This window comes from Paramisgurnus dabryanus, chromosome 4 (genome assembly GCF_030506205.2).
Source record: "Paramisgurnus dabryanus chromosome 4, PD_genome_1.1, whole genome shotgun sequence".
NCBI lineage: Eukaryota > Metazoa > Chordata > Actinopteri > Cypriniformes > Cobitidae > Paramisgurnus > Paramisgurnus dabryanus.
The window spans coordinates 23,837,584-23,851,250 of record NC_133340.1 but is presented as its reverse complement, the minus strand read 5'-3'; the positions used below and the strand labels follow the sequence as shown (position 1 = coordinate 23,851,250).

The 13,667-nt window shown below is 38.4% G+C and overlaps 2 protein-coding genes across 4 annotated transcripts; one reads left to right on the top strand and one right to left on the bottom strand.

The window, feature by feature from the left end:
- The first annotated feature begins 261 nt into the window (after positions 1-261).
- cldnd1b (claudin domain containing 1b) lies at positions 262-13,140 on the top strand. 3 transcript variants are annotated; one of them, XM_065295261.2, is made up of 6 exons: positions 262-346; positions 1,072-1,598; positions 3,646-3,753; positions 3,945-4,082; positions 4,578-4,835; positions 12,876-13,140. In XM_065295261.2, the coding sequence occupies exons 2-5, from the start codon at positions 1,304-1,306 to the stop codon at positions 4,796-4,798; spliced, it is 762 nt and encodes a 253-aa protein (XP_065151333.2). In that variant the 5' UTR covers positions 262-346; positions 1,072-1,303; the 3' UTR covers positions 4,799-4,835; positions 12,876-13,140. The 3 variants fall into 3 exon arrangements, with proteins under 3 accessions (XP_065151333.2, XP_065151332.2, XP_065151331.2); XM_065295260.2 differs by lacking the exon at positions 12,876-13,140 and adding an exon at positions 6,373-6,550; XM_065295259.2 differs by lacking the exon at positions 12,876-13,140 and having other exon boundaries at positions 4,578-6,550.
- On the bottom strand, positions 6,612-12,930 carry LOC135785737 (N-acyl-aromatic-L-amino acid amidohydrolase (carboxylate-forming) B-like). The gene is made up of 8 exons (XM_065295253.2): positions 12,799-12,930; positions 12,614-12,676; positions 11,811-12,046; positions 7,841-8,033; positions 7,586-7,679; positions 7,391-7,498; positions 7,190-7,302; positions 6,612-6,946 (listed from the first exon to the last, which is right to left on the bottom strand). The coding sequence occupies exons 3-8, from the start codon at positions 12,044-12,046 to the stop codon at positions 6,749-6,751; spliced, it is 942 nt and encodes a 313-aa protein (XP_065151325.2). The 5' UTR covers positions 12,614-12,676; positions 12,799-12,930; the 3' UTR covers positions 6,612-6,748.
- Positions 13,141-13,667: the final 527 nt, after the last annotated feature.

The window sequence follows — 13,667 nt, the reverse complement described above, 5'->3', positions numbered from 1 at the left end:
TACACGTTAAAAAAGACAATAATACCAATACTTCCTCATAAGAGACTAATATCTTAACACAGTAGTAAGATTTGACTTGACAGTAACAATATAACATCAAATACAACAATACTAAAGGAATTTAATCGATATAAAGTTCGTTTATTTTTTTTAGAATTTATTTTTTTATATTTGTGAATATGAAATTTAGCTAAAAGGCCGATCAGGTTTATTCGTTGATTCTTCAACACACCACAAATTCCAGCGTCGTGCACTGCCGCTGTACTGCTAAGGACGTGCGCGTGCGCGTGCACGCGTAAACGTTACTAACCAATGAAGTCACCGTCAGAGGGGATTGTCCGCAACAGTAAGTGAGCTTTTTTTCACTCAAAAAGAGCTTTAAATGAAACATTTACATGTAATTTGTAGTCAAGTGGATACTTTGTCAGTACACACGTATTTGTACACTCAAAATATTTTATTTTGTGGCGTTTTGTTTATGTCGCTTTTATAAACATACTAACGTTAGCCGCTAACGTTAGCTGTTATGCTAGTCAACACAAACAACGTAAGTGTTATAAAAAGCTGAGTATTAAATTATTGGTTAAATATTTATATAAGTATATTGTCTTTCATAAGTAGCAGGAAATATTGTATAAGTTTAAATAAGTATATGTTGTAATCTTATTCGCTGAAGAAGATCGTCGACCTGATTTAAAACTAAAGTGATATTCAAGGGAGTGGTGAATCAAGATCTTGTGAGTTTTGTTGTTGCTATTTTTATTCAATATGCATCTCTTACTTTTAAACAATTAATGTGTAAAGCATTTAAATGACCATTGTGTATGAAATGGCCTGTATACATAAACTTGCCTTGTAAATAGTTTTGGCTTGATGAGTGATGAAGTGGTTGTCTCATTCCTCTTGGTCTATTTAAAGGGTTTATTAGAAAACATGCTTTTATAATTTGGCACATCCAGAAAAAACAAAGGAAAATAGTCTTTGTGTAGTTCATAGGTGATTTTACTAGTCCTTTAACAAATAGTTGCCACATCCCTGATTTTAAAGCTGTAGCCACACCTTTTGTTTCAGGTGAGACACCTCTCTGCGTCTGGAGAAAAATCCTCTCCATGAGACGGAGATAGACTTCAGCAGATGATGTCTTCACATTGTGAAATTTTTCAGCACTCATAAATTACAGGACTGATGCTATGCCATTTCAGTAATTCAGACTACTCGCTAAACCCATTTGTTAAAAGTTGAGATCATTGTAATTGTTGCCACCCGAAAGCCAACTGTGAAGTCTTCATACATCATCTAAACCATGGTGGACAACCGTTATGCCACAGCGCTGGTCATCGGCTCCGTGCTGAGCCTGCTCGCTTGTATTTATCTCTCTGTCGCCGTGGGAACACCGTACTGGTACCAGTACCACAGCCAGCCGGCCAGCAATGATTTTAACAACGGTTCAGACCTGCAAAGGGCGGTGCAAGACTTTAACGCAGAGGATGTGGATGAGCTGAACTATAGTGACGCTCTCTACAAGCTAAATGGCACGCTGGGGCTCTGGTGGCGTTGTATTTTGGTGCCACAAGATTCACAGTGGTTAAAAATACCTGGTAAGTCATATGATAATTTTTGTTTGGTGGGTTTCATTGGTTTTATTACTGATTATGCACTTATTGTTTTATATGAATATTTTTTTCTCACAAAGCACTGGCCAAGGCCAAGTCATCTTAGATTTGATAAAGTATCCAGCTGTGCTTTGCTACACAGAACACTAAGGTGATTGTGGTAGGCTTAAGGTCAAGAGAAGTAACAAGCAGGGTATACGTCATCTTAGATAAAAAGTATCCAGTGTTACTTTATAAAAGATGGAACGAGACGTGGATGATCTTTGAGTACATGCTGTTGTATTTTCTGATTGTCTGAACTTTGTTGGCTCGAGCGAATAAAGTAATTTTTTTCTTCTGGAACCTTTGTTTTTGAGTTTTTCTTATAAAGAATTAAGCTAAGATTCTTTCCCACTACATTAGAAACAGAGAAATCCATCTCTATCTGTTGTCTTTCCATCCTAAACCTAAATGAAATGAAATCCTGTTTTCTAATTTTAAAGTGCAACTATTTCATTGCTAAAAAACGATGTTATTTTGTGTATTTGGTATAATACAATTTGTTTGTGTGGTTTATGGTTAAAAAAAAACACATTATTTTCCGTACATTTTTGTAACTCCATATATACTGTCTTCCTCAAACGCATTGATTTTGTACAAAACTCATCAATCGGAAAAGCTCTGTGTCCCTGATTGGTCAGCTAATCTGTACGTTGTAATTGGCCTGAATACCTATGACGTCAGCCAGAAATGTGACGCTTCTTATCATGTTTGAAAAAAATGATGACGCCGCCAGTTAACGGTTTCTATGTACATTTTTTGGCAAACATCTCTTGGACTATAACAGGGGTTCTCAAAGTCCGGACTCCGGTCCGGATCCGGACCCGACGGGAACTTGATCCGGACCCGCGTCCACTTCATAGTACAAGTGCATTAATTTCTATGTGATTGATTAAATGTGTGCATTTGCTACTTTACAAATGCATATTAAACTTGTAAACCATTAGTTTAGTTTTTTTCTTTTTAGATTTAAGAGTATTCCTGGTCCGAAAATAAAACGAGTTTTAAAAAAATTTCCTGTGTCACGCTGTAGCCATCACACCCAGATATTATGCACAGCTACTTCATGTACTACGGCTTTTGATCATTAAGTCCTTATCAATCTGAAATCACTGTTGGTTTGAGTCGTTTAGAACATGCATTTGAAAAAGCAACACTCGTCAAACATAATCTTTATACATATTCTTTATTTTCATGAAAATACCTGAAAAGGTTTGAAGAACAGCAATATAAATATATCCTTAAGACATTTCCTGGAGATGCGTGTGTCTAGTTCTTCGTCTGCAGTGCATATTAAGTTTCTGCCCGAGAGCGCCCCCTGGCTTTTGGATGTAGCGGTATTTCACCGTAATTCATTGAGAAACATAGCAAGCATCATCAGCCAATTTATAGGTGCACCCCTAATTTTGGTCAGTGTCTCTGCCTACCAACCACACTTTTTTTTGCCATGGTATATGCATCTGATGGAAAACAAACAGTGCCATTTCTCTCATTAGGTTGCTCTGTATCTTGCACCTGGTTACTTTTGGCATATTTCTTGTGTTTATGTTTAAAAAATGTTTTTACTTTAAATGCAAAATACACTTGTTATGTTTTTCCCAAACTATTTGTGTTGATTTGTTATATAAACAAATGATTTACATAAAGTTATTACTATGCTTGACAATTTTTGTAATAACCATTTTTTCCGGACCTATGAAAATGATGAGAATTCAGATTTGGACCTTTGAATGTAAACTTTGAGAACCCCTGGACTATAACAAACACTCGGATGGTAGGCAACAGTTTAAAAATAATTTCTTCTCGACTGAATAAAGAAAGACATAAATATCTTGGATGATATGGGAGTAAATAATCAGGACTTTTTATATGAAAGTGGAGCAGTCCTTAAAAGATGTGTTTGGTGTCAACTTTTTGTGTGTTTTTTTATTATTGATGCTAACTATTTATATCTTTATCTCTCTGCTCCCTGTCCGGTTCTTGTTTTCTGTAGATCCAACAATGGAGACTAAATGTCAGGCCTTTACTTTGGCCCAGCAGTGGGAAACCAGGTTTAATTCACCTGGACTTGTTAACAGCGAAGAAGATTTACTCCGCACCTGTACGTCCTCGAAACACACACACACACACACATAACAGGCTTCCCACTCTTTTGGGATTTTTAAAATTGTATTTTTTTTTCAGGCCTGTAAAAGTCATTGAAATTTGTATAGCAAATACAGTTTAATCCAGTTATACCCAGCTGTAAAATAAATCCTCTGTTGATAATGCTGCCATTGTGTCTGTTCTCAGACCTGTGGAAGTGTCAGTTCCTGTTGCCGCTGATTTCTGTGGGATTAGTGTTTCTAGCGGCATTGATCGGAGTGTTCGCTTGCCTTTGCCGCAGTATCACACCCACCCTGTTTGTAGGACTTCTTCATCTACTGGCTGGTAAGACATACGTAAACACACAGTAAAAGAGCTGTACAATAATAACAAATGAAGAGCTTAGATGCAAAACCCTCTTTAAGTGCATTTTTATCAGACTCTTAATGGATTCTGCCAACAAACCATTATTTCAGAATGACCTGAGGCTGGGATTAAGCAGATTTTAAAGGGGAAAGTATTTGATGAATGTATAATACGTGCAGAAAGCATTCGGTTAATATCATTATCTAATTTTTGACGGATATGGCATTTAGAGGCTTTTGCTAAAATTCTGATTTTAAGTCGTTGAGAATGTTTTTAAATATGCGACATTGCCTGCAGCTTTAAGATTAAAATTGTCTTCACTTTACAACACCTGAAACCAAATTTGTTTCTTTTGTTTCATCTTGTTTGAGATACATGATCTGCATTTTTGCATCAGTATTTTTATAGCACCCTTAGGAAAGCATAACATTTACCAAAATCAAGCAGTTATTTTATTGCATATCTCGTTTCCAGGCCTGTGTTCCTTGGCTACTGTTTGCTGTTTTCTTGCTGGGGTGCACCTCCTACACGAAAGATTAGAACTGCCCGAGGGAATGGTCAGCTCTCCAGGATGGTCTTTGTTTTTGGCCCTGGTCTCTTCTCCACTGCAGATAATGGCCGCCGCGCTCTTCATATGGGCCGCCAGGAGTCACCGTCAAAACTACACCCGAATGATAGCCTACAGAGTTGCCTAGGCAACAGAGGACCGGCTGTAGCTTTGTGGAAGTGGAGGTACAGTACGCTCCTGCAAGGACACGCCCATGTTTGCTTTAGCAGCTGCTTAACCACTAAACCAGCTGATCTATTTAGAAGAAAACCATAAGGATGCACTCCTCACTAATGCACTCTCATAACATGAAGGATTTTCCTATTTTACAACTGACTTTTAAACCACTTTGATAGACTTGCTGTACTGGATGAGAAACTGAATCACACACGCTTAATACTCATTAAGAGAATAAACACGCAACATTAGTTTTTTGGGGCTTTGCCTTTGCTTAGACAAGTTTTACTTGTTGACGTAACTTGCAGGGTTTGATGTCTTGAATTATCCCAAGTTTATATTTGCATCTGGTTTGAAATCTTTTGTTTGTGGGTTTTACAAACAACAGCCCTGTGTGTTTATATTTACTCCTGTGTTGTAGCTACTCAATATTATTACATTACTACTTTTTACGAAGAGATGGCACATTTGTGCTTTGCAATGGAAGGGTTTGCCTAAATGTTTGTGTCCGCCTAATTCTTAACCACTCAAGCGTCAGCGTTTTCCTAACAAATTGTTGGGCTTATTTATTATTCTGTTATATTTTTTAAGTTTTGCATTTAGTTATGCTGTGTTGTTTATCGTTTATTTTTTTTACTTTGTGAATATATATCTTCACGTAAATTCGTTATTTGTTATTTAGAGTTGTGTGTTTTTTATGGTTCAGGCAGCCATTTGAAACCATCTAAGCTGTGGTTTATACTCTTATTATTTAAGCATTTCGCTGGGTGCACACTGTATGATTTTGCCACAATTTCTTAGATCGAGTTTGCAAATCGAAAAACATTTCTTTTGTCGCGAGGTTTGCACTGCAAAGTATGACATGACAAAAAATCACCCACAGTTTTAATTAGTGATACACTGATATATCTGCAAATAAGTCCTATAGTTATGAACGATGTATCCTGTCAATCAAAAAAGAACAAGAAAATTTAATAAATTTGTGCTCTGTGTATAGAAAATGTAAAGAAACATTACTAGTTCAATATTAATGATCATTATATGAATGAATAACATTCAGACATTTTTTAGAATTTAGTTAATGCAAGTAATATAACCACCAAACTATCGGTATTGGCGGTCTGAATAATCGGTTATTGTATCGGTGAAAAAAATTCACAATGGTGCATCTATACTTTAAAAAATTTATACTGTTATAAATTACGATTTTTGCCACAATATCTTAGATACAGTTTGCGAATCGAAAAAAACATTTATTTTGTCGCAAGTCTTGCACTGCATAGTATGAAAATTCACCTATAGCAAAATGTGACAAAACTGGTGATTCGAACCATCAAGTTTTCCTAGTTAATCTTGAGCGACGTTTAATTCAATTGTGAAGTTTCTGCTATCGGGAATGAGCTTCACCCCTAACATGGTCAAATTAGTTGATTTGTTGATAAATTTTCGTGTGGTTTATTCTGTGAATTGTAATATTTGGGATCAAATTTTGTTTGTGTTTTATTTTGTTCTATAATTTCTATCCCTTCCAAATAATCCTGAAAGACAGCAACAACATATCAGCAATAGAGAGAAGATACCTCACACTGACTCCACCCACTGTGACATCATAATGACTGCATCCAAAACACTTCCAAACGTTTCGCCGTTTTTATACGTTTTTCTAAGCGCTCCTGTCATTTGAACATTTTGCTGGTCACAATAAATAGATTTTCTTTCAAAACGGTGTTGAACTATTCATTGTCATATGTTAATAGTACATAGTCGTGCAATATAAGTCAATTAAAAAATATTTATTTTAAAATGTTATGCATGTGATTTTTTTTGAGAGAGTATTTACATCTGATTTCTTTAGAAATCAATGGAAACATTCTTTTGCTTTGATTTGCATAGACTTTGATTTCAGTCTTGTAGATTTCATTCAGTCTTTCTGTACTTGCACAGTTGGAATTGAAATCAACGTCTTTCTTGCCAAATGAAAGGCGATTCCTTTTTCGTAGTAGGCACATTCGTTAATAAAGAAAGGGTGAAATGTTTCTTCTTCCTCATACTTCACAGTCTCTCCAGAAAATGATAAAAACATGGGGTCACCTTTCTTAAGGAGTCCGAAGTCTCTGTCCTAGAAAATATATAACAAAGAGAGTTAATATGTGACCCTATCCGTGAAATCCAGGCTGAAGTCTCATAATCTGAGGAGTATTAAAGTTTGATTTCAATTTTTGACATAACATTACTTAGTAATTATTAAAGATGTCAAGGTTATATTAACATAGAAGGTTCTTTACAGACAGGGTCATTTCTTATTTAAATCAATTTGACAAACTAGTGCACCCTCCCAAAAAAATAAGAGGTATATCAGCACCTGCAACTGAGGGTGAATGGCTGCGGTCAGCTCCTGTGTCTCAGGATCTCTGGGATAATCAATGCTTTTATGGGGGGTGAAGACTTCAACATCCCCGCCTTCAAATACTGTACCTGTAACCATGAAGATAAAATAAGAAGTCATATTAGTAAAATTATTATGACTGCATATTATATAAAAATAGAAGGAACTTATTTGTACCCGAGTTAAATTTTTTGATCCAGTCCATTGTGACATCAACGCCCTCTTTCATTGCCTCATAAATGTCTGCTCTGATGACCCCGTGCGGCTGCGGCCCGACCTCTATCGCTAGAAGCAGCACATTTTCTCGTCATTTGATCATGCAATTGTGAGTATACAAAAAGGAACAGCACTATAATTATCACAATCACTTACTAAAGCCATGTTTGGACACAGATTCCAAGGAATATGCGGCACTAATGGGAACATCCATCATCACAACTCTCACAGGCACTCTGGTTATCTTTGTCTTAAATGTGCACACGACAACACACATGTCAAAACACACATGCACACAAACACAAAACGCACATTCTACTCAATGCTAAAAGCTTCCTAATGAGGTTTCCCAGAGGAGATCGTAAAAAAACGTTTCATGCTTTAAGACAGGATGGCGTCGGTTGCTCTTGCCTGTAAGTATTTGCAGATGTGCAAGGCCATACAGTCCCTTGTGTTAAGGATGAGGGTCAGACCCATGTTTGAAGTGGTGTTATGGAGGTCACAGATCAGGTCAGTCGCATCTGCAGACTCTTTCGGCCCCAATAGAGCGTTCAGTTCGTGAGCCCGCCGGAGGTCGTATGGGGTGTTGTCTGTAATAGGGGAGCTTAAAGAAAAAATGGTTTTAGAAAAAAAAATATATATACAACTTAGATGCTCCTAATGTCAAAATTATATCATAGATAGACAGATAGACAGACCGAAAGACAAATAACCAGACAGACTGATGGACAGACAGAGAGATAGACTGGCAGATGGATAGACAAACAGACATAGAGATATACAGATAGACAGGCTGATGGATAAACAGACAGAGAGATAGACAGACAGATGATTAACATACAGAGAGAGAGAGAGAGAGACAGGCAGATGGATAGACAAACAGGCAGAGAGATAGACAGGCAGATGGATAGACAAACAGACAGAGAGCCAGACAGGGAGATAGACAGACAGATGGGCAGATGGATAGACAAACAGACAGACAGACAGATGATTAACATACAGAGAGACAGACATACAGACAGAGAGAGACGGATAGACAGGCAGACAGATAAAGGGGCAGAGAGATAGACAGATAAACAGGCAGAGAGATAGATGGATAGACAGGCAGATGGATAGACAAACAGACAGTGAGATAGACAGACAGACAGGGAAATAGACGGGCAGATGGATAGACAAACAAACAGAAAGAAGACAGACAGAAAAAAAACAGACAGGGAGATAGAGAGACAGACAGACAGGGATACAGACTGACAGAAAGAGAGACAGGGAGATGGATAGACGGACAGAGAGATTGACAGATGATTAACATACATATTATTAGACAGACAGACGTAGAGAGAGAGACGGATAGACAGACAGATAAACAGGCAGAGAGATAGACGGATAGACAGGCAGATGGATAGACAGACAGACAGATAAACAGGCAGAGAAATAGACAGACAGACAGACGATAAACGTACATAGAGACAGACAGACAGGGAGATAGACAGACAGACAGACAGACCGATAAACAGGCAGAAAGATAGATAGATGGATAGACAGACAGATGATAAACCGACAGACAGAAAGACGATAAACACATAAATAGACAGGCAGATGGATAGACAAACCAACAGAGAGATAGACTGACATAGAGATGGATAGACAGACAGAGAGAGACTTTGATACTCTTAATCTCACAATAACATAAATAAACCGATGGATGGACAGATGGACAGAAAGTTGGACAGACAGGAAGATAGACGGGCAGATAGACAGAGATAGAGATAGACAGGCAGACATATAAACAGACAAAGAGACAGACAGATAAACAGACAAAGAGATAGAGAGACAGATGGATAGATTGACAGATAAACAGAGAGATAGACAGACAGATGGATAGATTGACAGACAGATGGATAGACAGACAGAGAGATAGACAGGCAGATGGATAACCAGACAGAGAGATAGACAGGCAGATGGATAGACAGACAGATAAACAAATAGAGTGATAGACAGGCAGATGGATAGACAGACAGATAAACAAACAAACAAAGGGAAAGATAGACAGACAGATGATTAACATACAGAGAGACAGACAGACAGGGATAGAGACAGGGAGATGGATAGACAGACGGAGAGAAAGACAGATGATTAACATAAATACAGACAGACAGACAGACAGACAGAGACGGATAAACAGACAGACAGATAAACAGGCAGAGAGATAGACGAATAGACAGGCAGATGGATAGACAGATAAACATGCAGAGAGACAGACAGACAGACAGATGATAAACGTATATAGAGACAGACAGACAGATAAACAGGCAGAGAGATAGACGAATAGACAGGCAGATGGATAGACAGATAAACATGCAGAGAGATAGACAGACAGACAGGCGATAAACCGACAGAGAGACGATAAACGTATATAGAGACAGACAGACAGATAAACAGGCAGAAAGATAGATGGATACACAGGCAGGGAGATAGACAGACAGACGATAAACCGACAGACAGACAGACGATAAACACATAAATAGACAGGCAGATAGATAGACAAACCAAAAGAGAGATAGACTGACATAGAGCTGGATAGACAGACAGAGAGAGACTTTGATACTTCTAATCTCACAATAACATAAATAAACCGATGGATGGACAGATGGATAGAAAGTTGAAGAGACAGGAAGATAGACAGGCAGATGATAAACAGACAGACAGACAGACAGAGATAGACAGGCAGACATATAAACAGACAAAGAGATAGACAGGCAGATGGATAGACAGACAGACGAATAAACAGACAGAGAGATAGACAGACAGATGGATAGATTGACAGACAGATGGATAGACAGACAGAGAGATAGACAGACAGATGGATAGATTGACAGACAGATGGATAGACAGGCAGATGGATAGACAGACAGATAAACAGACAGAGAGATAGACAGACAGATGGATAGATTGACAGACAGATGGATAGACAGGCAGATGGATAGACAGACAGATAAACAGACAGAGAGATAGACTGGCAGATGGATAGACAGACAGACGAATAAACAGACAGAGAGATAGACAGACAGATGGATAGACAGACAGACGAATAAACAGACAGAGAGATAGACAGACGGATAGATTGACAGACAGATGGATAGACAGACAGAGAGATAGACAGACAGACAGACAGATGGATAGACAGACAGAGAGACAGACAGGCAGATGGATAGATAGATAGACAGACAGATAAACAAACAGAGAGATAGACAGGCAGAAGGATAGACAGACAGATAAACAAACAAAGGGAAAGATAGACAGACAGGAAGATAGAAGGGCAGCTGGATAGACAAAAACGGATAGAGAGAGAGATAGACAGGCAGATGGATAGACAGACAGACGAATAAACAGACAGAGAGATAGACAGACAGATGGATAGATTGACAGGCAGATGGATAGACAGACAGAGAGATAGACAGACAGATGGATAGACAGACAGAGAGACAGACAGGCAGATGGATAGATAGACAGACAGATAAACAAACAGAGAGATAGACAGGCAGAAGGATAGACAGACAGATAAACAAACAAAGGGAAAGATAGACAGACAGGAAGATAGAAGGGCAGCTGGATAGACAAAAAAACGGATAGAGAGAGAGATAGACAGGCAGATGGATAGACAGACAGACGAATAAACAGACAGAGAGATAGACAGACAGATGGATAGATTGACAGGCAGATGGATAGACAGACAGAGAGATAGACAGACAGATGGATAGACAGACAGAGAGACAGACAGGCAGATGGATAGATAGACAGACAGAAAAACAAACAGAGAGATAGACAGGCAGAAGGATAGACAGACAGATAAACAAACAAAGGGAAAGATAGACAGACAGGAAGATAGAAGGGCAGCTGGATAGACAAAAAAACGGATAGAGAGAGAGATAGACAGGCAGATGGATAGACAGACAGACAAATAAACAGACAGAGAGATAGACAGACAGATGGATAGATTGACAGGCAGATGGATAGACAGACAGAGAGATAGACAGACAGATGGATAGACAGACAGAGAGACAGACAGGCAGATGGATAGATAGACAGACAGATAAACAAACAGAGAGATAGACAGGCAGAAGGATAGACAGACAGATAAACAAACAAAGGGAAAGATAGACAGACAGGAAGATAGAAGGGCAGCTGGATAGACAAAAAACGGATAGAGATAGACATACAGATAAATAGACAGACGGGCAGACAGAAAGGTAGACAGACGGAGAAATAGACAAGCAGACTAGATAGTTAGGTAAATTATAAGACTTAAGCCTGGATTTCACACATAGTACATATGTGGTTAATTTTTTCTATATGACCTATAGTTCATAATTTTATTTCTCACCTCAATATGTCGTTGCTGAAGCAGCGGTTCATGTCTGTCTCGATGTATCTCCTGCACTCTTTCACGGCCCGTGGGTTTGCTATTACTGTTGTGACGGGAACGGGCCACACGCTGTCCCCCATCTGTTTCCTCTTTCGTTCCATCTCTCGCACCAGGTACACCCCTGAAAGCTCATTGCCGTGGGTACCACCACACACAGCAACACGTCCCAACGCAGGCAAAAAAGTAGACACCATCTACAGCAGACAAAATAACATGATGTGTTTTCAAAGGCCAATGTCACAACATCATTTCAGGTACATCATGTTTGTAGTAGTTTTGTCGAAAAACTGGTAAATGAATCATTTTAAAAGTTACATAAAACTGTTGTTATGCAGTAGACAACAGTTAATAGATAACAAACCAATCATTGATGTGTCACAAAGAGAGTCAAAAGTACAAGGGACTTAAAGTCATTCATTGTGCGTAGCTTGCACAATAGTTATATAATGCATATAGTATATAAATAGATATCTCAAATAGTAGCCAAACAAACAGATCATAGTTTTTTTAAAGCACCACATAGACATGGAGAAATGGTTTGTTTGTACTGTTACGTTCCCTGCAAACTTCCTCAAATCTTCTTTGTCAGATGGTTTGGTTCCCTAAAAACCTTTAGCATCTATAAAGTTTTTACAGATTATAAAACATAGGAAGGAAGAACCGTTTTAAGCACCTCTATTTATAAAGTTATGAGAAAATGAAAGTAAAAAGCATTGTTTTATATATAGTGTCTAAGCAAGGACTGCAAAGAAACCTCTTACCTTTGTGTTTAGGGCAGCCGGAAAGTTGTTGCACTGCTCCCGCAAGGCGCTTTACATCTAATCCTGTTTGTGAGTAAAGTTGCACAAGACCTTTGAACACATGCATGCATGCAGGTGCCTCCCATATAACCAGAAGAGACTCGCTACTCATACATAAACAAATAACATGTAAAGCAGTGCCTTACCTCTTCTCCAATGATAACTGTCTCTCTTCTCTACGCATCACCACTGGATCATCTATCACAAATCTCACTTCCACCAGCCATGAAGCCATCCCATGAAGCATTTGCTGACTCATACGTGCGCTATGATTGAGGGCGTGGAGAAAGAGGAAACAAGAAACGGAAAAGAAACAGATAGGGGGAGGAGAAACAGCAATGCAGTTCAAAGGAGCTCCATATAGTTCAGTATGGGGTTGTAAACCGTGCTGTGTGTGCATTGCTTTGCCAATTAGTTCAAACCTTTAAACCGGTATTTCTGCTCAGGTTTCCTCCTGAGGGTGGAAACGGGATTTGAAGTGAGGGTCTGGTTGCCTTAAAAAACAAGTAAGACCTGTTTGAGTCCAGCTGTTATGGCTTAGTGACTTTAAAAGTGATAAAAGAGTCAGCTTTTAAGTCATCAAACTTTGATGTTCTCATAGATTGTTTCAGCAGGGTCACGTTTAAAAGGGGCTGTTTCTTGTCCTGAAAAACTTTGGGGTGGACTACCAAGCAGGCCCAGCTCCAGATACGAGATGAAAGGTGGGCCAAGTGATATTCCAGGTGGGCCGGTCAGATTGGGGGGGGGGGGGGCTTAATCTCACATGTCAATAGTTTTAATATTATATCTAGGACAATTGTTAAGGTTGATTGTATTGTTGTGTTTGTGTTTTCTTCATTTTTAATATTTTTTTTACATATTTTGGAACTATTTAGTAACTTTTTATATATAAAAATAGTTAAAATGTTTATTTTTACATTATCTCTTTTTGCATTTGTAGCCTAATTTTTTTGACCCCTTAACAGATCAAGATGTATCAATTGAGTAACTTTAAATTTGATTAAAAAAAAGTGAC

Bases quoted from the DNA above. Each gene is read 5' to 3' on its own strand.
- cldnd1b (XM_065295261.2), top strand. From the start codon at position 1,304: ATGGTGGACAACCGTTATGCCACAGCGCTGGTCATCGGCTCCGTGCTG. The intron at 1,599-3,645 runs GTAAGTCATATG...TGTTTTCTGTAG, and splicing joins ACAGTGGTTAAAAATACCTG to ATCCAACAATGGAGACTAAA. The intron at 4,083-4,577 runs GTAAGACATACG...TCTCGTTTCCAG, and splicing joins ACTTCTTCATCTACTGGCTG to GCCTGTGTTCCTTGGCTACT.
- LOC135785737 (XM_065295253.2), bottom strand. From the start codon at position 12,046: ATGGTGTCTACTTTTTTGCCTGCGTTGGGACGTGTTGCTGTGTGTGGT. The intron at 8,034-11,810 runs GTGAGAAATAAA...TTTTTCTTTAAG, and splicing joins TTCAGCAACGACATATTGAG to CTCCCCTATTACAGACAACA. The intron at 7,499-7,585 runs GTAAGTGATTGT...TGCTGCTTCTAG, and splicing joins TGTGTCCAAACATGGCTTTA to CGATAGAGGTCGGGCCGCAG.